At 47.8% G+C, this 27,026-nt stretch overlaps 1 protein-coding gene across 9 annotated transcripts in view; it reads left to right on the top strand.

Annotated features, from left to right (window-relative positions):
• LOC139245293 (bifunctional heparan sulfate N-deacetylase/N-sulfotransferase 4-like) overlaps positions 1–27,026 on the top strand; it is a 976,369-nt gene that overhangs the window by 914,305 nt on the left and 35,038 nt on the right. For all 9 annotated transcript variants that reach the window (XM_070871150.1, XM_070871158.1, XM_070871145.1 and 6 more), the window contains 3 exons: positions 3,124–3,306; positions 4,608–4,704; positions 18,057–18,180. In XM_070871150.1, the coding sequence (XP_070727251.1) occupies positions 3,124–3,306; positions 4,608–4,704; positions 18,057–18,180 (404 nt within the window). The remainder of the gene's footprint in view (positions 1–3,123; positions 3,307–4,607; positions 4,705–18,056; positions 18,181–27,026) is intronic.

Here is a 27,026-nt window from a genome sequence, read left to right as displayed (position 1 = left end):
TGTTCTGAATTGAAATAATGCAAAACAATAAAATGTGCATTTTCTTTGTACAACATTTATGCTGGCAACCCCCATGCCTGCTGCCTGTTAGAACACTCAACTCTGGTTCAAGGCATTCCTGGAGGTTTGATCACATGATGTTCTGACCACATGACATCTGACCATGATAAGATCACATGACTTCTACAAATCTTAGTGACTTACTTGCAGTCTAGAATTTCTATTTGTGATTTTGCACCAGCTGCTGCTGTGCGATAAGTTCCAAGAACCAGGAGGCCATTTGTCAGCAGACGAAGAGGGGATACCGAGTGCAAGGAAGAAAGAAAATGGAGTGCGGAGTAAAGGGGAATCCATTCTCCCGATTTCAGAGCACTCCCCTGGTCTTAGAACCCCCCTGATTTCAGAGACCCCCGATTCCAGAGACCCCTGATTTCAACTCCCCCCTGATCTCAAAGCCCCCCTAATTTCAGACCCCCCCTGATTTCAAAGCACTCCCCTAATTTTAGAGCCTCATAAGATTTCAGAGCCCCTCTGATTTCAGAGCACCTCCGCTCTGATTTCAGAGTCCACCTCCTCCAATTTCAGAACCCCCCCTTCCGATTTCAGAGCGCACCCCTTCCGATTTCAGAGCCCCCCCTTCCAATTTCAGAGCCCACCCCCTTCCGATTTCAGAGCGCACCCCTTCCGATTTCAGAGCCCCCCCTTCCAATTTCAGAGCCCACCCCCTTCCGATTTCAGAGCGCACCCCTTCCGATTTCAGAGCCCACCCCCTTCCGATTTCAGAGCGCACCCCATGATTTTAGAGCCCAACCCCTCCGATTTCAGAGCCCCCCCTTCCGATTACAGAGCCCACTCTCTCTGATTTCAGAGCCCCCCCTTCCGATTTCAGAGCCCACCCCCCCATGATTTCAGAGCCCAACCCCTCCGATTTCAGAGCCCCCCCCTTCCGATTTCAGAGCCCACCCCCCCATGATTTCAGAGCCCAACCCCTCCAATTTCAAAGCCCCCCCCATGATTTCAGAGCCCACCTCCTCCGATTTCAGAGCCCCCCCCATGATTTCAGAGCCCAACCCCTCCAATTTCAAAGCCCCCCCCATGATTTCAGAGCCCACCTCCTCCGATTTCAGAGCCCCCCCCATGATTTCAGAGCCCAACCCCTCCAATTTCAAAGCCCCCCCCATGATTTCAGAGACCCCCCCTCTGATTTCTGAGCCTCCCCCTGCCCCCGCCCCTCGATTTCAGAGACCCTCCTAATTTCAGAGCCCCTACCTGATTTCAGATCCACACTATTTCAGTGTCTCCGCTCAATTTTAGAGCTTCTCCATTATTTCCCAACTTGCTCCCTCCACTCCCCCCTCCCCCACCCCCCGGCCGGTCATGGCTTTCTGTGGCTGGCAAGCTCAGCGGAAAAGGCAGGAAATGAGTCTCTTTAAAATTAATGCAGTTTAACCTTGTTCTGACGCCCAATGCTGAACAGTTAGTAATTATTTACACTATCTCACATAAGTGTCTGTAGTTCATAGGGCCACTCGAAGGCAGGAAATTTAAACTGCTTATCTCCCAGGGTGCTGGAGGCAGCGCTCAGGTTAGGAACCCCCTCGATTCCAGAATCTTCTAGTCATTCCAGGATTTTTGGGAATCCCACCCCCGTCTCCTTCACACCTCTCCCTCACGCTAATTCTAAATTACCCACCGGAAACCTTCCCCGCAGCAAATGCTGATCCTAGTGTTGCCAACCCTCCAGGATTGTCCAGGAATTAAAGATCTCTGGACACTGCTGCGATCAAACCCAGGAGAAAAGTTATCGGGACTTTTTTTTAAAAAAAGGGTTTTATTCCATTTTCTTTCAACATTTTTTATTTATTAGTTATAAAAATATTGGAGTCAGGAAAAAAAGCTGTTTTACTGGGTGGTGGGGGGAGGGGATGTGGTGGTTGGAGGCAAGAGGCCATATACTGAAACCTCCAATCATACATCCAATCATAGTTGGTAACTCCAGTTGAACCCCATCCTGCCCACTACCATTTGCCCCTACCTCTTCCCCTGCCATTCCCTCTTCTCACTTACTCTGGTCCAATTATACCCCAACCTCTAACCATCTTTCACCTGAACACTGCACATGGTCTTCACTCCCCATGTGAAGATTAATGAGTATGTATGTGTCAAAGGGTTACATCCTAAATGTTAACTTGCCTTTTCTCTTTGCACATGGCAGCTGTGTTTTTCCAGCATTTACTGTTTTGCTTCTAAATGAGATAGTTTGTTCTTTTCCTTTCCAGTTTAATAAGTCACAGCTGTGGCTCAGGGGGTAGCCCTCTCGCCTCTGAGTCCGAAGGCTCTGGGTTCATAATCCCACTACAGAGACTTGAGCACAAAAATCTAGGCTGACACTCTGATGCAGAACTGAAGGAGTGCTGCACTGGCGGAGGTGCCTTCTTTCGGATGAGACTTTAAACCGAGGCCCTGTCTGCCCTCTCAGGTGGCGTAAAAGATCCTATTTCACAGAAGAGCAGGGGAGTTATCCATGGTGTCCTAACTAATATTTAGCCCTCAATCAACAGATTATCTGGTCATTATCACATTGCTGTTTGTGGGAGCTTGCTGTGCGACAATCGGCTGCCACATTTCCTATATTGCAACAGTGACTACACATCAAAAAAAGTATTTCATTGGTAAATCGTTTTGGGACATCCGGTGGTTGTGAAAGGCTCTATATAAATGCAAGTCTTTCTTTTCTTAAAAACCATGGATCACATCAGCCAAAAGCTCTGCATTGAATCAAGTCCATAAACTTTTGGGTGGAATATCCTTGATGCACCATGTGGACAGAGGAATTAACAAATGGCGATATGATGCTTCATATAAACAAATAGCTAGCTTTAAATGAATTATAGAAACTTTGGTGATGGTACCAAAGGGCATTTGTCACGCCTGAAACTTTAACCCAAAATGAGTCAGTGCCTTTAAGCAATGGGGTGAGAACATTTTAGCTCTCAAGCTAGATTATCCACAGAAAATATAAGTTAGCCCGACCACTCTGAATTATAAATGAAATCTCTTTAATTGAAGAATTCATATCCAGAGCTCCATCTACAGTGTAACCTGTTTCTCTTTTTCTTTCAGATCAGTATCTTCATGACCCATTTATCCAACTATGGGAATGACCGACTGGGACTCTATACATTTGTGAACCTGGCTAATTTTGTCCACTGCTGGACCAACCTGAAGCTGCAGACCATGCCCCCTGTGCAGCTGGCACACAAATACTTTGCGCTCTTTCCAGAACAAAAGGAGCCACTCTGGCAGGTGTGGTTCCAGTCCTTCTTGAAACGAGTGCACTGACAGGGTCTTCTTTGTCATGCTAATAACTTTACCTGTTTTTGGAGTGTACGATGATTTTAACAGCAGGAAGTGACAACCAAAAAACATGGCTGCCATCAGCCTGATTCCCAAAGGTCTCCTCCCACCTCTCCTGAAATATATTTTCCTATAAAATCTTTTCTTTTAATCCACAACATCTGAGATTGCTGGAGAACTCCTGCACGGGTAAATGAAAGTGAAATAGTCACGCTATCAATAAGGACAATCTGAAACTGACCACAGATGTTCCTTTGGAGCAAGCACGCAACCAAGGAATTTCAACATCTATACAAACCAGTCAGAATCAGGGGGAAAGTTCAGATGTCTGTTAACATTTGAGATTGGACCCAACTCTCAATGCCCCTTTGGAAACTGGTAGCATAAACAACAAAGTGTTTTTGACATGCCCCTTCTCTATGTGTGCAATGCTACTGTGAAAATCTTGCCGGGATTGTTGCAGATGTGATTTGTATCAGAAGATGGCTGTTTATTTTAAATTGTTTTTATTTTTCTATCTAAGAATGCTTCTGGTTGGGAGGGCGGGGCAGGGGTATGTGCCCTAAGTTCCATGACAGATTTAAATATATATTTATATTCTTGTATTTATATAGAGCCTTATCAAATCAAAATACTTCAGAGCATTTCACGCAGTGAATTTCTTTTCCGTTCTGGAATATAATGACTTGTTATCTTAGAATCATATAATAGTACAGCACAGAAGGAGGCCTTTTGGCCCATCGAGTCTGCACCAGCTCTTTCAAAGAGCAATCCAGTTAGTCCCACTCCCCCACTCTTTCCCCATATCCCTGCAATTATTTCTCCTTCATGTATTTATCCAATTCCCTTTTGAAAGCTACTGTTGAATCTGTTTCCACCAGGTATGTTATGTGGGTATGTATATGGGAAGGAATTCATGTTTTCCATGGTGATGTGTAGGATCTCCCCTTTCTGCTGCATCATTGATCAGGCCACCCACACTGTTTATTGGGCAAAGATTGGGACATTTTAGCTAGTTATTAGACACTGTTCTGATTTCAGTTGAATTTTCTTTCCATTTGGAGGCACAGACTAATTTCCACGCAACCATTAGCTCACGCAGACTGACTTTCACCCATTTTATTGACACACCTGCAAGACCACCAGGGTTCCTTGTCTGTTCCTTTAAGAACAATTACCATCCATGCTGTGTTAAACTCTAAGGGGATTAGCCGTTTTAACATTGTACCCAATATCCTTCTTTCTGGCAGAATCCGTGTGATGATAAACGACACAAGGACATCTGGTCTAAAGAGAAAACGTGTGATCGTTTACCCAAATTTCTGGTTATTGGACCTCAAAAAACAGGTGAGTTTTTATTAAAACCAATAAGGAATTATTCCATTCAAATGAATTATCTGCGCTAACCAGATGGGTTGCATGGAGAATAGTTAATTATTCAAACTATTCCATTAAGCATGTTCTAATAGTACATTTCCAGTTAATATCATAGCTAATGTAGCTCTGTGTTACTTCTCTTTATGCCTAAAACTGAGCCCCGATAAGCCATCTTGTGGTTTTAAGATATTTTAAGAAATTAAAGCCTAGAATTTCATAGTGTTAGCGCTGGCCATTAAAGCCCATTTTGGGAAAAAAGGACGGCCACTGTACTTGCGCCCGCTGCTGGTGGGTCCCATGGCGGCCGCTATTTTGGGCTGGGCGGCAGCGCTGCTCATGCTGCTGCTCGCTGGCAATGTGGAGATTATGGGGATTGTGACGTCAATGAGTGTGCAATGCTCATCTGACGCCCGATCTGCCATTTTTGAGTGCGCCGCTCAACTTACCGGCCTGTGTTAATTGCGACCAGCTGAGCAAGCGGGGACAAGCAGGAAAGAGGCTCCAGCAGCATTATTTAAAGGGAGCATCAGCAACTACTTGCAGATGACATGTTTCCGCCATTTGACTGGCTCGGTGGAACTTTCTGCAACTCTAGCTTTATAAACTTCTTTCAAGTTTCTAAGGTGACGTCTTCATTCTTATTTAACGACCTCATCTCACAACATTTGCTCACAGTAATGGGGCTCCCCTTATGCTCGAGTATCTTTGGGAGAGAGAGCAGAGGCAGCGAAGAAGAGGAGAAGATGCGCACAGAGGGAGGAGGAGGGCCAGGAGGGCTCTCAACAGGAGGCCTTACCAACCCAGCATCTTCCGAGAGCACTTCTCTTTTATCTACTTAAACAAGAAGTAGTGTATTTGGATGCTCTGCTTCACCAAGGAGGTGGTCACAGAACTCTGCCACTTCCTGCAACCAAACCCGCAGCCTGAGAGCAGGGTGACCACGGCTCTCCCAGTGGCCCTCAAGGTCACCATGACCCTCAGTCTCTTTGCTAGCAGATCATTCCAGTCTGCAGCAGGAGTGATAGCTAACATCTCACAATTCACCGTCCATCGCTGAATCCGAGAGGTCACTGAAGCTCTCTACACCAAGATAAGGGACTACATTGTCTTCTTTCTGAGCAGATAGAAGCAGGATGAGTGCGCATGTGGCTTTGCCAGAATAGTGGCCTTCCCCATGGTGCAGGGCGCCATCGTCAGCACACAAGTGGCTTTGCAGGCACCACATAACAATCCTAAGATCTTCCGTAACCGTCAATTACTGCCACTGTGACCACGTCCAGTGTATCCTGATGGTCAATGCCTGTGACCCTGGCAGCAGCCATGATGTGTTCATTCTGCGTCAGCAATCTACCAGCCACCATGTCAAACCCGAGGGTGGCTGCTCGGAGACAAGGGCTATCCGCTCTCCACCTGACTTATGACTCCCCTCCGCAACCCCAACACTCATATAATGAGAGCCATGCTGCCACCAGGAACATCATCGAGCAGATTATCGGGCTACTGAAACAACGGTTCTGCTGCCTTGACTGCTCGGGTGGAGACCTCCAATACTTGGCAGAGCGGGTGTCTCATTTCTTGGTGGTCAGCTACAGTCTTCCCAGCTGGGATTACAGGACCACCTCAGGAAGAGGGAGAAGAGGAAGAGGAGCAGGAGGAAGAAAGGAGGAGACAGGCAGAAAATCCTCTTTCAGCACGGGTGAATGCCTCATCAGACTCCGATTAGAGTGAATGAAAACCCAGATCCCCATTGCTGACCACATCCCCATCATACTATCCCTCTCTCATGAATAACACAGTGTCCTCCTGTAACAAAGCTGAAATGAGAGCCACCATAAAACAAAGATTCAATTCAGTACTCAATTCACATTACAATATCAACTAATTGTACGGTGCCTTAGCGCCAGTTGTTTTGGTGCCGTTTCCTGCTCTGGTGCTCCTACGTCGTGCTTCCCTAGTGGCTACAGCACGGCTGGTGGAAGGCTGCTGAGTTTTCATGGTGGAGACTTCAAATGGCCTTGCAGGACGACCTTGAGCAGCTCTGGCTGTAGAACGCCGGCTGCAGACTGCACCACCTCAGCATGGATGGCAGCAGTCTGGGCTGGCTGGCTGATAGGCAGCGGCAAGGGCAATGGCAGAGTGGCAGTGGTGGGAATAGAAATGCTGTCATCCTGAGCGAGGACAGCAGGTTCCTGCTCCACTGACCCACTGCCACTCCCCCAGGGCGGCGCCTCAGCATTTCTAGCAATCTGTTGGAGGCTTGATTGCTGAGATTCTGTGACATTCTGCAAGACAGTGGTAAACCCAGCCACTATGGCAGGAGTCTGAGCTTAGGTGGCAGCAAGCTGAGAAGGCAGGAGAGCAGTCTGCGCATCCATTGCAGCACTGAGATGTTAGGTTGCTTATGCGTTGCAGCAGTGGCAGACGCGATAACGCCCATCACAAGCAGCACCACGTCTGGGTCGACACAATCTCTCCTGGAATTATCCATCATTTCCAGTCTACAAAGCTCCGTCCAATGTTGGAGCCAGGCTCCTCCATGCTCCTTGACATTTCCAAGATGCTCTCTGTCATGCTTGCCATTGCACATGCTAATTCGATGTGCATGCCCATCATCCTTCTTCTGAAGGCCGCCCCATCAAAATTCTCATCTGAGTCGTGTGCACCAGAACACGCCTGCAAACTAGGCCTCCGGGGAGCTGGCCCCAGGGTACCCTTTCCCCGTAGCCTTGCTGTAACTCACTCATAATCGGTGCCTCACCCTGTGCAGATCCCGCATCTGCATTATCCTCTAAATTCTGTGCAATGCTAGTTTTTGAGCTGGTGTCTGTGAGTGACAGATGTAGTGATGAAGTGACACCTTCTTCTTCTTCTCCCCCCTCGCTTTTGTGCATCACCTTGGGGACAGGCTGCTCGGGTGCTTGTTGTTGATTATCTGAAATCAGGAAGGCCCAAGGGTCGTGTTCTGGTGAGGTGGCGGGGGATGGCGGGGGAGGGAGGGAAGGTGTGGCTGGGAACGGGGAAGCAAGGTCTGCAGGCATTCAAGTATCAGCAGCTTGAAAGTAAGAAGAGATTGTGGGATAAGTGGGAAGTGGGATGTGAGAAGCAGGATTAAGAATGGGCATGTCGATATTGTCCCCAAGGGCTTCAACTTCACCTGTTGCCACGGCCTCGGTGGCTTCCCCTCCAATGTCGAGCACTGTCTCCTCCAGTTGGCTCAAGGCCTGTGTCACAGCTTGCCCTCCCACCTGCCTGCTGCTGTTCCCAGTGATTATGAGCGACCTTGGCCTGCAAGAAAAAGGGAAATGTGTGAGTGAGTGTGGTGCAATGTGTTTGTAATGTGCCTGCCAGAGTTGAATAACTATCAGTGTGTGCAAGGTGTGAGATGTGGGTGCGAGTGTTGCAGCAGTGGTATGTTTGTGAGGGTGAAGTGAAGCTATGATTGTGAAGTATGAGTGGTGATAGGTAGAGATTGTTGGTAGGTGAGTGATGGGAGTGTGGTGCATTGAGCAGTGTGTGAGGCTTGTGATGCATGTAGGGGATATTGGATTTGCTGAAGCCATCACTCACCTTGACCTGCCATGTGAGGTCATTAAAATTCTTGGGCACTGTATCCATGATCTGGGGACCACACTGTTAGCCGTCACCTATCCAGATATCTCCTGCCAGAGCCTTCTAGATGTATGGGCAGATGGTTTCCTGCCAGTCTGCGGGAAGAGGACAGCCCGTCTCCTCCTCACAGTCACCACCAGAGCCTCCAGAGCCGCATCTGAGAACCATTGGGCTCTTTCCCTCTGCTGCTGCTAAGCCATCTCTTGCAAGGTCAGTACTGAATCCAAGTGGAGCTCCAAATACAATCGCAATGAAGTACTGCTGCATCAAAGCACCTACCCTTTAAGTAGTGGAGAAAGCCTAGGCCAAACATTACTTGCAAATAGACTGCACCCGATATTGGCCCACCTGTTGAGCAGTAAGCCAATGAGCAGTGGTTCTAGCACTGAGAACAGCACTATAACCATGTAAATGAGCACGAATTTTGTGTGTTAGCTGGGCCACTTTGAGCTGGCGCAGCTATAAATATCGCTGGGCTATGACTCCGCCCGTTTTCAGCCCATATCCAATTCCTAGGCCTGAGAGCTTTAAACATGAAGCAGGAGGGTAAATTTCTGCAGGTGTTCTCTCAATTGTCCACCATAACATTGGCCAAGACATTCGGATACCCTGGAAAAAAGGCATAAACTGCATTGACACCGTTTTTTCCCGGGTTTCTGCGGCTCACATTGAAGTTACGGTGGACCCCGGTGGAAATTCACCCCATGCTTCTTATCTGAAGATGGTTTGATGTTGGAGCAATGATGAGTTTCAGTAGAATTACACAGTAGATCTTACAAATTTATGTTCCTGGCTCTGAGCTTATTGGGAATTCAGGGACAGAGATCAGTGAGCCCTGGTGAGAAAGACCTGGGTGCAGTGCCGGAAACATTTTAATCATCTCATGAGATCAGGAAAGGTCAGTGCAAAACCACACTCAATGTCATCCTGCTGTGCCTCTCATCACTTCCCCATCACTCTGCCTTCCCATCCTACTCCTGCACATCCTTACTCAAACCAACTTACCTTGCACCTCTACCCATCCCTCTCTCTCTCTCTACATTATCACATCCCCACCTGACTAACCACTCCTCACACTCACCCTCAATTTAATGCAATCATGCCAACTGACAACATATAAGGAGGCCACTTGGCTTTGACACCCCACTCCATCATAGAGATCCTCGAAAGATGTAACCTATCCATTCCTTACACTCATTCCATCACTCAGCCTTCTCTTCTTTTCCTCCTTGCAGGAAAAGAGAGCCCACAATAAGAGTGAGAGGGAAAGAACCGGAGGTGCCCTCCATCATTGACCACCTTAACAGCAACAGTGTCAGGAGTCACAGAGCAGTTGGAGGTGGGAGATGGAGAGAGGAGTACATCTCAGCAACCTGGTGACAGAATGAAATCTCATACAGCCACGTGGCATACAGCAGTCACTCACATGGGGACTGATGTTTGCAGTCAGTGAATGTTCCTCATGTGCATAATGGTATCTGTATCCACAGGTCCATCAAGAGCCCCCCTCCCCACCCACCACTGTCCAGGAGAAAGAGGAAGATGACTCCTCAGAGGAGCCTCCAGCCTCCGAGGGCGCATCGTCACCAGACATAAGCACACCCAGCACCAATGCAGATAAGCACACCTCGGTTGGTGCCACACGAGAGAGTAATGTTGTCATCTGGTATCTCACAAGTCACAATTGAGCAAGAGCAGATGTTGAAAACAGGAACAGCAGTGGAGAATCGTCACCGGAGGATGCAGGACACACCCAGCTCTGCTCAGTTGCATGCAGATACTGAGCCTCGGGAGCCATCCAGAAACAGGGCAATCCTGGAGGTGCAGCAAGAAGTGCAGGAGGCCCTGGCAGGTTTTGCTGCTGCGATGTCTGCAAATGTTCAGAGAATGAAGGAGTCCATCTGCAACATGAGCACCACTGTGTCACAGGCGATGGCTACTTAGGCTCTTCCATGGAAAGAATAGCCATCTGTATGGAGCAGCTAATGCATTACTCTCAGGAGCACATAGTCTCTATGGAGAATAAATGGCAGATGCTCATAGACCTCCTCTCTAGGAGGGATGTCAAAGTAGATGTGGGTCTTCATAACCCCACTGCTGTGCAGTAAGGTGCTCTCCAGTGCCTTGCTAACAGGGAAGTGCTGGTGGCCCATGAGAGGGATGATGGTGAGAGAGGACATGAAAGTGGGAGCTCCTGTCAAAACAATCCTTGTATCGCGATGGCCTGGTCTGCCCCTGCACAGTTGCAGGAGGAGCAGACTTTGGCAAGCTCAAAAACCCAGAGGACATCTGCCAAAAATGTCTATGCAGTTGCAGCAGGGAAGTGAGCAGACTGCCTCTACCTCTGCTGAAGCCACTGGGGTAGCACCTCGTAGAAGCACATGTTAGAGAAAGATGAGACATAAGTAGATACACAAGGGTAGCCACTTGGGTGTTTTAATAAATGTTTGTGTAAAGTTTCCATTACTGTGATGTCACAGATAAAAATATTTATTTTCATCACTTTCAATGGCAAATTTGTGCTACTTTGGAAGTGACTTAGTGAGCTGGAGTGAATGATGAGACATAATGGTATACACCACAATGGTGGTCAATGTGAAAGAAATGGCTTGGTCATTGTAGGGATGCTTTATGGTGTTGCTATGGGGTGGTGCCAACCTGGTGCAGCATGTGGCAGCCATATGGATGTAATGTGTGATGGAATACTCTCCACTTGCCTGGATGAGCACACAGGAAGCTCGACATCATCCAGGACAAAGTAGCTCACTTGATTGGCATCCCATCCACCACCTTAAACATTTACTCCCTCTACCACCGGCACACTGTGGCTGCAGTGTGTACCATCTACAATATGCACTGCAGCAATTCTCCAAGGCTTCTTCGACAGCACCTGAAGTTAAGTAGATCTGACCACGATGAGGACATCCCTAGCCTCCCGGGCAGCAATGTGCTCGGGTGCTGGTGGGATCTGGACTGCAGGTTCTTCCTGCTCCTCCTCCTCATCTTCCAGCTGATGTTCCTCCATCTGTTCCTCCTCCTCTAAAGAGGCTGTGCGCTCAGAGCCTTGCTCCTCATGCATCGCTAATCCTCGCTGCTACACTATGTTGTGCAGGATGCAGCAGGCCATAATGATTCTGGAGACCCTGGCTGGTGTGTACTGAAGGGCTCCTCCAGATCTGTCAAGGCTTCTGAAGCGCATTTTCAGCACGCCTATTGACTGCTGTATGACACATCTGATATCTCTCCTGAGCCTCAGTACTTGGCCTTCTCAAGGGTGCCATAAGCCACGTCTTGAGTGGATAACCCTTGTCTCCAAGCAGCCGGCTGAAAAGTCTATTTGGAGGAGCAAGGAGCTGAGGGAGGGTGGATTGGCGCAGGATGAAAGAGTCATGACAGCTGCCAAGGAATTTGGCACACACATGCATGAAGATCTTCCTATGGTTGCAGACCAGCTGCACATTGAGAGAGTGGAAGCCCTTGTGGTTGAGAAAGACTCCTGGGTTGTGATGGGGTGCCCTGATGGCCCAAGGTGACTCAGTATAACACATGCTTTTGTGACAGATGGCAGGTCAAGTAGAGATGACAGAAGCAATCTGTCAATAGTGTGATAGGTTCTACCAAAGAGGTGACACTGGATCCCAACTTTGCCGGAAACACTTGCAACCTCTAGAAAGCTAAATCTGTGCTGACAATGCAGTCAGCAACAGCATCTGCCTTTGGAAAGTAACCAGCTGTGAGGTGGGAGTTTTTATTGTACTTTTCAAGCTGTGCACTAATGAGCTGGATCAATGGCCACTCAACTCCCACCTCAGGTTCCTGAGATGTGATTCCTGAGCTGCGCGATTCCCGTGCTCATCCCGGGAAATTTGAATGGTAGGGTGAAAAAGATTCTTAAGGGTCTGACAAGTACCTCATAATGATCTTAATTACCTTGGCTGCCTCTGCCATTCGGGTTGCTGATGCGCTGGCAAACACGCCCGAGGGAAAGGCGTATGGGGGCTGGGTGACAACGAGTTACCAACCCGCTCCAAGGTTTTTCAAATTTCCCTCCCGACCCGCCTCTAATTGCGCCCGCACGGACGCCAGAAAATTACGGCCTATGTTACTATTATAGGCTGTCACAATGAAATTGGCCCTATTATTAAGTGGGTCGATTGCCACAGTTATTGCAATGTTCAGCTGATCCCACCAGCATTTTCCCCACGCAGGCTGTCAAGTGCTGCATTTTGCAACTCCCCACCACCTGTTTGCAGGTGGCCACGATGTACCCATACTGATACAAATGATAAATTGAATGACTTCAATGGAAAGTAAAATTGTATGGGCTAGATTTTACACTTTTGTGCAGATCGCCCAAAAATGGGCATTATTTCCGGCGTGAGCAGTAAAAATGGATTTTCAGATCTCCGGCATGTCACCCATTCTCAAAGCCCCTCGTCTCCATTTTTTAAATTGTGCGTTACCGCGAGCGATATGAAATGGGTGGTAGCGTTAAATCTCTCTGACTTTCTGCCGTAAAGTGTCATCATCCTTAGCAACGGCATGGCAACGCTCGATTCCCACGATTCAGGTGGTCATCATGACATGTGCAGAAGAGGAGACAGAGAGGGACCTGAGAGTGAGTGAAGGCGTGTGTGATGTGGCTGCTTTGCAAGGAAGGAGGGAGAGTTTAGGGCTTTAGAGCAAATTGGGAAAATAAATTAGCTGTTACCAGCCAGATATTTGCCCTAATTTGGTGCCTATAATGGAGGGAGAGGAGGCGACACAGCACGCTGTGGAGACTGACACTGGTGAGAGCAGTGAGTTGGGGGGGGAGCACATTGGAGGGCACAAAAGAGCGAGGAGGTTCTCGGACGAGGCAAATGCCTCCCTTCTGCAGGAGGTCGAGTCACGCTGGGGTGATTTGACACAGGGAGGGCATGGGAAGCCCACCCCAAGGGCTATGAGAAGATATGGGCCGAGATAGCAGAGGTGGTCTCGTCGGCGACCAACGTGAGGCAACCAATGCTGCAAACGATGGAACGACTTTGTCAGATCCGCAAGAGTAAGTATTACATTTATTTACTTGTACTTATGTATTTATATAATTTGATTTGTAAGAGTTATGAGTGACTATCATCAGATGTGAGGTCTTTCACTTTTTCCGGAAATGTTGTAGTCAAAGCCTGCGGTCACAGTGTACGTCTTTAGGTAAAGAATGATAATTATCATAATAATCATGATTACATCTGTTGGTTATGTGTTGTATCAGTCTCTGTGACAGTCCCTAGCAATGATCTCACACAATGATCTTATGTCATATCATCCTGCCACCTTTTAAAGAAGAAGCTATTGATGATGAGGTCCGAGCAGAGGCAAACTGGTGGGGGGCCACCAGTCACCAGTGACATCACTGAGATGGAGGAGCGGGTGCTCGCACTCGTGGGGAAACACCACCGGACAGCCACGCAAGCATCGGCAGACCCTGAAGTGATGCGACGTGAGTAAAGTTTACACCATTGTGTGGTGTAAAGTTAATAGATGCCACACCCACTCTTAACTGATCAATAATATATGATTGATGATTTGTAAAATTGTCCTATAAATAATGCTGGCCTATTGAAAATCATTGCAAGGCAGAATGTGTTGATGGTAATGAAATGTGATGTCTGTGATGATTTTGATAGCGGTGGTATTTTTGTCGTGCATATGCTGTGTGTAGCACTGGAATCACCTTGTGACCCTAGCACCCCCTTCTCCTCTAATAACCTCATTTGTGTTTTGCAGCTCAGTCAGCAGCGTGGCCCCAGGCAAGACCACAGAGGCCAGAAGGTGGGGGCACGGGGCCGGACTCGCCGGACGATCCAACATCTGGTGCTGAGGAGCACCGATTCTCGCCCGTCAATCCGCTGCTCTGTTCTCCACGGATGAGAACGCGGACTTCGAGCAACCTGCATCGCCACGCTCCAGAAGCCATTCCACCCCAAGGCCATCTAGTGCTCCTCCGGCCATTCCCGCCTCCACTCTGGAGGTACCGGGCCCAAGCACCTCACCACTGGGCACCCCATTTGTCCCCAGGATGGCACCGACCCCGCGGAGGTTTCGTGGATGCGGCAGGTCTGTTCCACGGGTGCCACATGAGAGCGGAGAGATGGTACAGTTGTCCAGGAGAACTGTAGATATTGGTGACCAGATCCTCGATACATTGGGGGCCATATCCCGACAGCTGGCCACCATGACTGAGTACATTCCATGGATAACGGAGGCCCTGGAGGCGATAGCCGGCAATACTGGCACAGGCCTCCCAGTGATCTCGGAGCGCGGCACTCCACCCCTAGGTTCCGCACCAACAGTGCCAATGACAGATGAGAGGCAGGATCAAGACCCTGCTTCTGTATTAGAGAATGTTGCCCCTCGGCATCCCCCGCTCCCGTACCCGTGCAATGACCGCATCTGCATTCATCCCCCCCAATGAGGCTCCACCTGAGGAGCTTCTCGGCCAGGCGCCATGGAGCGAGGAAGGAAAGGGATAGAGGTGGGGAGAAGAAGGGGAGAGGGGACGGAAAGTCCGCAGGAAGTCCGCAGGTGATGGCTGTGTTATATCTCCATCTGGGTGTATGCAATTTGTTGTAATGTATGGGGGGAGGGGGCACCCTCCTGCTTTGCCTTTGTATTCTGTGTTGCTGGACATGTCGACCATTTGATTGATGTCAATGGTCGAAAAAGTGGGGTGGGGGTGGGGTGTTTTTGGCTGTGATACTTATGATTTCAGACCAATGGTCATTTAAAATGTTTTTTATTCAACATAACCTTGTTGTGCATTGTTTCAGGTAGCTGGACTTTTACACACTGGTGATTACTTAACATGAAAGGGTTAAATAAAAACTTAACTTAAATCAACTTAAACTTTAACTGACACCAAGGTGATGCCCACCATTCATGTCTGAGCTGCACACATAAAGCAATGTGTCAGCGTTGTCAATCACAGCAATGTTCTTTCAGGCAAATCGTTCAGCTATGAGCTCCTGACGTAAGACTCTTGCAGCTATGTAGCCACCATGGACCTTTTCCTGCGGTCTGGAGTGGGGGGCGTGGGCATGGTTGCATAGTCAGCCTGATTGTCTGGCCATAGCTCAGCATCCAGCTCCTCATCCTCCTCTTCCTCTCTCTCTTGAGGTGGACCATCAGTCCCTTCTAGCAATTCTTGTCACCTCCTGATAGCCAGGTTGTGCAGCATGAAGCACACGACCACAAATTGAGCTACATGATCAGGGTTGTATTGTAGCTCAAGGCATCTAAAGCGCTGTTTATGCATAGTTATTGTTTTCTGGACCACATTGCATGTGTCTCTGTGGCTCTGGTTGTATCGCTTCTCGGCCTCAGTGTGGATGTCACACAGGGGGGTCATCATCCAGGTGGCTAGGCCATATCGGTTGTCATCAAGCATCCAGCATTTGCTCTTGTGGCTGACTCTTAGACATGTCAGAGACAGCGCTCTCATGCAGGATGTGAGCCTTATCGAAGCTGCCCGGACATTTGACATTCACTGCCATTATTATCTGGTTGTGGTCGACAACGAGTTGGACCTTCAGGGAGTGAAATCCTTTTCTGTTATGAAAAAGCTCTGGGTCCTGAGAAGGTGGCCGCATGGCGATGTGAGTGCACTCTATTGCTCCCTGCACCCTGGGGAACTTAGCAATGCAGTAGAATGCTCCAGCCCTGTCAGTCTGAGCCTCCATGGTCATGGGGAAGCTGATAAAGTCTCTCCTCCATGCGCATACAGAACCTCCATGACCTGTCTAATGCAGCGATGGGTGACACGGTGAGACAGAGGGGAAATCTCGACCGCAGAGACCCGAAAGGAACTGGACGCATAGAAAGACAATGCCGTGATGACCTTGACCTCGACCGACAATGATGTCCAATGATGGCAGGCTGCATATCTGGCCTGAGGAGCTTGCATATTTCAGTGATCACCACCTTGTGGAAGTGCAGTCTCCGAAGGCAAATTTGCTCGGACACATTGAGGTAAGACCTCTTCTCCCTGTAAGTGCGGGGTGTGTATGGTCTAGACCCCCTCCTCATTCTGGCACGTCTTAGATTGGGCACACTTAGGTTGTGCATTAGACGTTGTGCCATTTGCACTCTGTAGCATCTGCGTATTAATCGATGCAGGCCGAGAAATGGCTGGCCCCTTTCCAATGAAGTATAAGAGCGATTGATCAGAAGCAATCATTTCCACACTAAAATACACCTACAGTAAACCTCAATTGTCCAGAGTCTGTTGAGATAATCACTTCAGCTGAGAAGAATTCCAGAGTCAATCCAAACTCCCCCGAAGTTGAAGCAGCCTTTTGGATGAAGCGACCTGCGATTTTAAAAATGGTGCCCACACCGCTGTGATTCATTCAGAACAGTTCCACTTTTTCTAAGCGGTGTTTTGGGCGAGCGATATTGTGGGCGAGATGTGTGCGAGGTGGTGAAAGTGACGCTGGGCGATCTCCTGGATGTTAGTTTTGGCAAATTTGATCTTTACGACAAAATAAAGTGTGCGGTTGGTATTATTGAATCTCAGCGTTAATTACTTGTGGAAAGTAACGCTGGGCGATATTATGGCCGTTGGTTTCGTCCATTCTGATGATTCCGCTCCCAAAAAGTGGGCGGGCGGTATTATTTTTTCCCCGGCGTTACATACATGGGGAAAGTAACGCTTGACGATAAGTGTCTGAAAAATGGGCATCAGGTTCCATTTTGTGGCTAAATGGGCAATGTCTGGGCATTATACCTCATTTCAGCAGTAAAATGGACATTAAGTGGGCGTTATGCATGCAAAAATAATGGAAAGTCTTGCCCAATGTGTGTAAAATGGACTCTTGATCTGATCCCATTAATTGCCCAACAAGTAGGTTAGGTTAAAATTACCCCTCATGTTTGATAGGACAGTTTGGCTTTAAGATGGGTCCTGTGACAATGAATAACTCATGTTTTCCATTAAGGTCTTGCGCTTGTTTCCCATTAATCATATGAAACATTTACCTGAAGGTTTCTCTATAGCTTTGATAATGCTGGACCATTCCCAACAATTGCATGTCGGTATCTATTCAGCAAATAACTTATTTTCCAACAATATTTTTATTCACTTCTCAGAAGCGCAGTGCAAATCATTTGTGATTGTTTAGAGTAACAGAATATATAGTAAGCTTTTACTTACAATAGAAAGCTGTCCAAAATATAAAATACTACACATTTTTCACATTTATCTAATTGAGGAACATTCAAAGGACCAAAAAAGAAGCAGACAGCAGTAGCACACAACTTAGATTATTCAGTTAGTAGCATTAAATATAATGGCTGTAGATTGTTGTTTAACATTTTCAGTTCCTGTTCCAGTACAAATATCCTTTAACAGCCATCCACTTAAGTGATGTTGACTATATTAGCAATGTCAGTGGTAACCTGAAATAATAAATGTATATTTTAATTAGTCACTGAGAATTGTTCTATGCTGTTCTACCAATTATGTGGTAAAAATGGTAATAATTGACTTGTGCTAATATTCAGTAATTGCTATGTTCTAATTAAAAAACCTAGCATTTCACAAAACAGTGTTTTTGCTGTCTTTCAAAGATTAAATGCTTGCAAAATGAAGCTTCGCTGACAAAATGTCATGGATAGGAGGGCGGTAAATTCTACGCATATACATCAATAGGTTTTCTGATATTTTCTGTTCTCAGGCACCACAGCTTTGTACTTGTTCCTAATTATGCATCCAGCCATCACCAGTAATTTCCCCAACCCAAAGACCTTTGAAGAAGTGCAGTTCTTCAATGGGAACGCTTATCACAAGGGAATTGACTGGTAAGATAAGTTATCAAGCATTTTGTATAATGAAGGAAGTCTTTATTTGGACTTAGAAGCCTAATGTCCATAATCTGTGGAGATATTAATGACTTGCTTTGAAAGCTTGAGGTCTACGTTGGGCCTCCATATTGATGGAACATTTCTGTGGATTCCAAAGATTTTGAAATTATTTTGCAAAGGTACATTAACATGACCAAGTCCCGCTCACCCATCACCCCTGTGCTCACTGACCTACATTGGCTTCAGGTTAAGCAACACCTCGATTTCAAAATTCTCATCCTTCAAATCCCCCCATGGCCTCGCCCCTCTCTATTTCTATAATCTCCTCCAGCCCCAGAACACCGCTCCCCCCGCCCCCCCCCCACACCAAGATGTCTGTGCTCCTCTAATTCTGCCCTCTTGAGCATCCCTGATTATAATCTCTCAACCATTGGTGGCGTGTCTTCTGTTGCCTAGGTCCTAAGCTCTGGAACTCCCTGCCTAAACCTCTCCGCCTCGCTACATCTCTTTCCTCTTTCAAGACACTCCTTAAAACATACATCTTTGACTAAGCTTTTGGTCACATGCTCCAATTTCTACTTATGTGGCTCGGTGTCAAATTTTTATCGCATAATACTCCTATGAAGCGCCTTGGGATGTTTCACTATGTTAAAGGCACTATATAAATACAAGTTGTTGTTGTAACCTCAAGATTATCCAGTTTATTGTGTTCCTAACACAGATGAGACTGCACACAGGGAGGTTAAAGTAACAGTGACCTCAGTCTTTATTAAGACACTCCAGAGTGAGGAACAGGCCTTAGGGGCCGGCTTATATACAGTGCTCCCAAGGGATGCTGGGATACCTTGGGACTTCAGGGGATGCGTTCCCTGGTGACGAAATATGGGAGTGCATGCTTTACAGATACACAACATCACTCCCCTCCAAAGTCAAAGTGAAAACTATTTACAAGGTGAGGCGGTCAGGAGCCTTTCTTTGCTTGGTGGACTGCCTCGGTATAAATGTCTGTTCTGGTGTGTTGGCTGTGCCCTCGTTGGGCTGGCGTGTTGTTGGCCTTGCAGGGCTGCTGGGTGAGCCTGGCCTTGCTGGGCTGTTGGGCGTGATGGGTTCAATTTCCTGGTCTGGCATGGTGTCGTTGATCCTTTGGGTGTGGGTTGTGGGTTTGAAAAAGGTAGTGTCTGCTGTGGGTTGTTCAGGGCAGTCTGTGAACCGCAGCCTCGTTTGGTCTAGGTGCTTTCTGCAAATTTGTCCATTATCTAGTTTGACTACAAACACCCTACTCCCTTCTTTAGCTATCACCGTGCCCGCGATCCACTTGGGACCATGTTCATAGTTTAGCACATACACAGGGTAATTCAGATCAATTTCCCGTGACACAGTGGTGCGACCATCGTTTACATTTTGTTGCTGCCGCCTGCTCTCTATCTGATCATGCAGGTTGGGGTGAACCAGCGAGAGTCTGGTTTTAAGTGTCCTTTTCATGAGTAGCTCAGCCGGGGGCACCCCTGTGAGCGAGTGGGGTCTCGTGCGGTAGCTGAGCAGTACTCGGGACAGGCGGGTTTGGAGTGAGCCATCTGTGACTTGTTTAAGGCTCTGTTTGATTGTTTGTACTGCCCGCTCTGCCTGCCTATTGGAGGCTGGTTTAAATGAGGCCGAGGTGACATGTTTGATCCCATTGCGGGTCATGAATTCTTTAAATTCGGCACTGGTGAAACATGACCCATTGTCACTGACCAGTATGTCAGGCAGGCTGTGGGTGGAAAACATGGCCCTCAGGCTTTCAATGGTGGCGGTGGCGGTGCTTCCCGACATTATTTCACATTCAATCCTTTTTGAAAAAGCATCCACCACCACAGGAACATTTCACCGAGAAATGGGCCCGCATAGTCGACATGGATCCTCGACCATGGTCTGGAGGGCAAGGACCACAAACTTAGTGGTGCCTCTCTGGGCGCGTTGCTCAACTGAGCACACACGCTGACTCTAAGTCAGAGTCGATACCGGGCCACCACACGTGGGATCTGGCTATCGCTTTCATCATTACTATACCCGGGTGTGTGCTGTGGAGATCTGAGATGAACATCTCCCTGCCCTTTTTGGGTAGCACTACACGGTTACCCCACAACAGGCAGTCTGTCTGAATGGACAGCTCGTCTTTTCGCCGCTGGAACGGCTTGATTAGCTCTTGCATTTCAAAAGGGATGCTGGCCCAGCTCCCATGCAGTACACAGTTTTTTACCAGGGACAGCAGAGGATCTTGGCTGGTTCAAGTCCTAATCTGGCAGGCCGTGACAGGTGATTTATCATTTTTGAACGCTCCCATGACCATCAACAAGTCTGCGGGCTGCGCCACCATCAACAAGTTTGCAGACTGCGCCATTTCCACTCCCGTGGTGGGCAATGGTAGCCGACTGAGAGCATCCACACAGTTCTCGGTGCCTGGGCTGTGGCGGATGGTAAAGTTATACACTGATAGCCCGAGTGCCCACCTCTGTATGTGGGCTGAGGCATTAGTATTTATCCCCTTGTTTTCAGCGAACAGTGATATGAAGGGCTTGTGATCGGTTTCGAGCTCAAATTTGAGGCCAAACAGGTACAGATGCATTTTCTTTATCCCGAACACACACGCTAATGCCTCTTTCTCAATCATGCAGTCGGCCCTCTCGGCCTTAGACAGCTCCTGGAGGCATAGGCGACAGGTTGCAACTTCCCCACAACGTTAGCTTGTTGTAATACACACCCGACTCCGTACGACGACTCATCAGATGCTAGCACAAGTCTTTTACACGGGTTATACAATACAAGCAGCTTGTTGGAGCAGAAAATGTTTCTGGCTTTCTCAAAAGCAATTACTTGTTTTTTTCCCCATATTCAGTTCTCACCTTTACGCAATAACACATGTAGGAGCTCTAAGAGGGTGCTTCACCCCGGAAGGAAGTTACCAAAATAATTGAGGAGTCCCAGGAATGACCGCGGCTCTGTCACGTTTTGTGGCCTGGGCGTGTTCCTGATAGCCTCGGTCTTGGCATCTGTGGGCCAAATGCCGTCCGCCGCGATCTTGCTCCCCAAAAACTCCACTTCTGTTGCCATGAAGATGCATTTCGACCTCTTCAGCCGCAGCCCGACGTGATCCAGTTGCTGGAGGACCTCCTCCAAGTTTTGTAGGTGCTCGACGGTGTCCCGACCCATGACCAATATGTTGTCCTGAAAAACCATCGCGCGTGGTACCGACTTGAGTCGGCTCTCCATGTTTCTCTGGAAGATCGCTGCAGCCGATCAGATTTCAAACGGGCATTTGTTGTAGATGAACAGTCCCTTGTGCGTGTTGATGCAGGTGAGGCCCTTTGAAGACTCCTCCAGCTCCTGCGTCATGTCGGCCGAAGTCAGGTCGAGCTTGGTGAACGTCTTGCCTCCTGCCAGCGTCGCAAATAGGTCGTCTGCCTTAGGTAGTGGGTATTAGTCCTGTAGCGAGAAATGATTAATAGTTACTTTATAATCGCTGCAAATCCTGACCGTGCCATCACTTTTGAGTACTGGAATAATCGGGCTGGCCCACTCACTGAATTCCAATGGGGCGATGATGACCTCGCATTGCAGCCTGTCCAGCTCAATTTCCACTCTCTCCCTCATCATGTGAGGTACCGCTCGCGCCTTGTGGTGAATGGGTCGTGCCTCTGGGACCAAGTGGATCCACACCTTCGCCCTGGAAAAGTTTCCAATGCCTGGCTCAAAAAGGAAAGGAAATTTGTTAAGAACCTGGGTACATGAGGTGTCTTCAACATGTGATAGCGCTCGGATGTCATCCCAGTTCCAGTGGATTTTGCCCAGCCAGCTTCTTCCAAGCAGTGTGGGGCCAACGCCCGGGACAATCCAGAGTGGCAGTTCATGCACCGTGTCCTTGTAGGTGACCTTGACCATGGCACTGTCCAGGACAGTGATGAGCTCTTTAGTGTACGTTCTCAGTTTCGTGTGGATGGGGCTCAGGGCTGTCTGAGTGCCTTGTTGCACCACAGTCTCTCAAACATCTTTTTACTCATGATGGATTGGCTAGCGCCAGTGTCCAGTTCCATGGCTATGGGTAAGCCATTCAATTTTACATTTATCATTATAGGTGGACATTTTGTCGAAAATGTGTGCACCCCATGTACTTCAGCATGTGTCTCCTCTCTCTGAGGCTCGAAATTGCTTTGATCAGCCATGGGCCGATCTTCCTCTGCCATCTGGTGGTTAGCAGGTTTTGAAGAGCTTGCAGCTTGTCTGCAAGCTCGTTGAAGGTGCCCCATTGTTCCACAGTTCTTGCAAACATACCCTTTGAAGCAGCATGAATAGGCTGAATGGAAGCCTCCACAACACCAACAAGGTATGAATTGCCTTGCATTTATCCTTTGTTGCGGACTCTGAATCATTTGGGTCACATGAGGCCTTCTTGTAGTTGCAGACTCGTGGTTTCTGCCCTGTACATTTCTGCTCACAAACACAGTTCCAGTTAATTTATGAATATTGCTAGCACTTGTGTGCTGAGAGATTTGTTTGGTGTTATCACTGGTGGACATAAACGCCTGTGCTATCGCAATGGCCTTACTGAGGGTCGGTATCTCTACAGTCAAAAGTTTTCGTAGGATGGTCTCGTGGCCAATGCCCAGAACAAAAAAGTCTGAGCATCTGCTCCAGTTAGCCATCAAACTCACATTATCCTGCAAGTCGCCTTAGCTCGGCGACGTAGCTCGCCACTTCCTGACCTTCAGATCGCTGCCACGTGTAGAACCGATACCTCGCCATCAGCATGCTCTCCCTCGGATTAAGATGCTCCTGAACCAGCGTACACAGCTCCTCATTTGACTTATCTGTGGGTTTCACCAGAGCCAGAAGATTCTTCATGAGGCTGTAGGTCGGTGCCCCGCAGACCGTGAGGAGGACCGCTCTCCTTTTTGCAGCGCTTCCTTCACCGGCCAGCTTGTTGGCTACAAAGTACTGGTCTAGTCGCTCGACACAGGCTTCCCAGTTCTCACCCTCCGAGAACTTATCCAGGATGCCCACAGTTTGCTGCATCTTTGCGTTGGATTCGTATACTCGTCGCCAGTTATTGTGTTCCTAACACAGATGAGACTGCACACAGGGAGGTTAAAGTAACAGTGACCTCAGTCTTTTTTAAGACACTCCAGAGTGAGGAACAGGCCTTAGGGGCCGGCTGATATACCGTGCTCCCAAGGGATGCTGGGATTCGCTGGGACTTCAGGGGATGCTCTCCCTGGTGGTGGAACATGGGAGTGCATGCTTTACAGATACATAACACAGTTCTCTAATAAAATTTGGCAGCCTGATAGCAAAACAAATGTATTGGCATGCTGATGTGCAGTGACATGGCCCAGTAGGTCATCAGTTTCTGCCTGTGATTTCCCCACAAGGTGAGTTTGTGAAATTAACCAGGATGGAACTGAAGATCAGCAAGCCAATCAACCAGTGTGGTTTTATGCAATTTAGCAGCCAATTCAGAAGTTGCAATCTTTTTGGATGTGTGGTTCCACATATGGAACATATGTCCCTGGAACATCATGGGCCGCCCCGACCTGTGTGAGACCACCACAGGTCGGGGCTATAAATAGAGCTGGAGCGCCGGGCCTTGGAACATCGTGGGCAAAGGTGCGGCGAATGAGGGCACGGGGCCCAGAAGAGCCGAGGGCCCAGTTGTAGCACGGGCCTGCCCACATTGCGATATGTCTGTGCACTGGGTCCGTGCAGCAGAGCAGGTCTCCAGTCATCCTGGTTCAACCCTTGCCACTGGATAAAGGACTAGCTCTGTCGAGCCCGTGTGGTAGCTGATGTGCAACGGTCACCACACGTTAAAAAATCTACTCGCAGGCATCTTCCACCCCCTCAATTGGAGTTCAGGACTGGAACATCGGGTCCTTCATTGAAACATCTGTGAACCCATGGAAACAAGTCATCCTCGTTCAAGGGATCACCTATGATGATGGGTACGGAACGCAACAACCAATTTGCGTACAGTAAGGTCGCACAAACAGCATGTGATAATGACGAAATATTCTGTTTTTTAGTGATGTTGGTTGAGGGATAAATTTTGGCCTGATCAGCAGGGAAAACTGCACTGCTCTCCTTTGACTTACATCCACCTGAAAGGGCAGACAGGGCCTTGTTTTAAAGACTCATCCAAAAAGCGGTACATCCGATAGTGTAGTACTCTATCAGTACTGCACTGGACTGTCAGCCTAGATTGTGTGCTCAAGTACTGGAGTGGGACTTGAATCCACAACCTTCAGATAAAGACTACCATTTTAGGTCAGAACTGGTTGGAATATACATGGTCCATCCTCCGACCAGTTCCGCAGGCGATGGAGCCAAAGAGACCCACCTAAGATAAGTCTAGAATTGTTTTTGTAGGACCTGGATGAGAAGGATTGTTCCTCCGAGTGCTCTAAAAACCTCGGCTGCTGTTGCCCCGGGACCTTCACGAGCGCATCTCCCCACTGCACTCATCTTTCTGCTGACTGGGGTAACCCAATATTGGAAGGCCTCAATCCAGCCAGCTGCATTGGGATGCTCGTAATAACACTGGTGCCTCGAAATTGTGCCTACCATTTCGTTGCGGTTGCAGGTGATCATTCGCGCACCCTGCCAGTCAGTCATCCAAAAGTTAAAATCAGCCCAGTGGGTCGAATAGCCTCTTTCTGTGTTGTATCACTCTATGACCTCTCACTGCCTCCACTGCCTGCCCGGGCCACCTCATTCCACGAGTTCACCAACTTCTGCATAAAGTAGGCAAATCAGAACTGTCTGCGTGCATGCCCTTTAGTAAGCTTGAGCCAGTGTCCTCGGTTCTAGAGATTGTAGCAATTTAAACACATCATTAGGTATCAAATCATCAAATTCCCTTAAGAACCTTGAATACTGGAATAATATTTTCCGCGAGCCTGCTCTCTTCCAGGGTAAATAACCTCAGACTCTTCAATCTGTCCTCATAGCTCATATGCCTTAAGATGGATGTCAGTTGTGTTGCCTTCAGTGCCTAGCTGTCCTTGCTATACTATGGTAACCACTACAGTGCACTTTACTCTAGCGCCTTATACAGTCTCATTTCCAGAGGCTGGTCTTGACATGGCCAGAGTGATTCCAGAGGGAGTCCATCTCAGGAAATCTCAGGTATGCAGCCCATGATTTTCCATACGTTAAAACGAATGGACTACGTAACCACAATTTCCCAGAGTGGAAATGCTGGATCTGTGGGAGAGGCAAAAATAACTTAATAAAACAGGGGGAGATGAAATATGATTCCATAATCAGTAACATTGAGGTATTGCTTTTTACCACAGAATGTACAGAAACAAAATTGACTCAACTCCATTTAAATGTATTGAAAGCATCTTGAAATGATTCTTATATTTACAATAGTGCATGCAGTTTCAGATAGCCTACCTTCAGAATAACATTGTTGAATTTGTGAGGAGTCAGAGAAAATACCAAAGATGATAGTGGGATTTAGGATTCAAATTTATTCGGAAAGACTCAGTCTAAATTTATTTTCATTGGAGAAAAGATAATGGGGAGGAAATGTTACAGGTCTTTAAAATGACGAGAAGCATAAATAGTGAAAACATATACAGGCTGTTTAACATTGACTGTGACCTTGGAATGAGAGGACACATACAAAATTAACAGCCCTCGAATAAGACTAGATACTGTGAAAAAAAATATTTTCAGAGTAGTGGAACAGACTCACAGCAAAATGAATTGGCCTTGCATCAACTAATCCTCCTTGAGAAAAGAAATGGAAAAAATATCCGGTTAGAATGGGATTGATGGCAGTAGGGATAATAACAGACAGCGATAATCAAATACTGCATGGAACACAATGGTCCCTATGTAGCTGCGACTGTTATGTATGTTAACTAGGTTTTACCTGCCACCAGAAGGCGCGACTGTCGGAGCCCTAATGGTCACTGGCAGATAAGTGCAAGCCATGTATATAATGTTGGCAGCCATGTTGAATCCTCACTTTGAGAATAAATAAACTGGAGTAAGGTCATGCCTGAACTAGCTCATCATACTTAGCCTTGTGGAGTTATTCAATACTTAACAATTGGCAACGAGTTAAAAATACGAACTTTCACGCAACCATGTCTGTTGGAATTTTGGAGAGATTTGTGGAAGGGGAAGATTGGGATGATTTCACTGATCGCCCCAACCTGTACTTCGCAGCCAACGGATTGGAAGGAACCAAGCACAGGGCGGTTCTCCTCACCGTTTGTGGGTCAAAAAGTTATGGCCTTATCAAGAATCTACTCTCACCGACTCGACCAATAGATAAGACTTATGATGAATTGTGTACACTGGTTCAGAACCACTTTAAAGCGAAGGAAAGCATCATCATGGCGAGGTATCGTTTCTATAAGCACAATCGCTCCGAGGGCCAGGACGTGGCTGAATTTGTCGCCGACCTAAGACGTCTCGCTGGGCCGGGCAACTTTGGAGTTGAGTTGGAGGAAATGCTGCGGGATTTTTTCGTGCTTGGCATTGGCCACGAGGTCATCCTTCGAAAGCTGCTGGCTGCTGAATCTCTAGACCTGAGCAGGGCCATCACAATCGCCCAGGCATGCATGTTCACGGACAAAAACCCAGAACAGATATCTTCCCAGCATCGAAACTTACCCACAAGTACTGTGCATAAAATAATATCGTCGGCAGGCAGAGCTGCACATAGCAGAGTCTAATCGTCCGCGTTCGTACGATCTGTAACTGCTCAAAGTCCGCCATCCGGGGGTGAATCAAATATCACCTTGTCGGCGTTGTGGGGGCTAACATCGGGGCCATCAATGCCGATTCAAGCA

The sequence above is a fragment of the Pristiophorus japonicus genome, chromosome 2 (genome assembly GCF_044704955.1).
Source record: "Pristiophorus japonicus isolate sPriJap1 chromosome 2, sPriJap1.hap1, whole genome shotgun sequence".
Classification (NCBI taxonomy): Eukaryota; Metazoa; Chordata; class Chondrichthyes; family Pristiophoridae; genus Pristiophorus; species Pristiophorus japonicus.
This window is presented reverse-complemented; position numbering and strand designations above follow the sequence as displayed.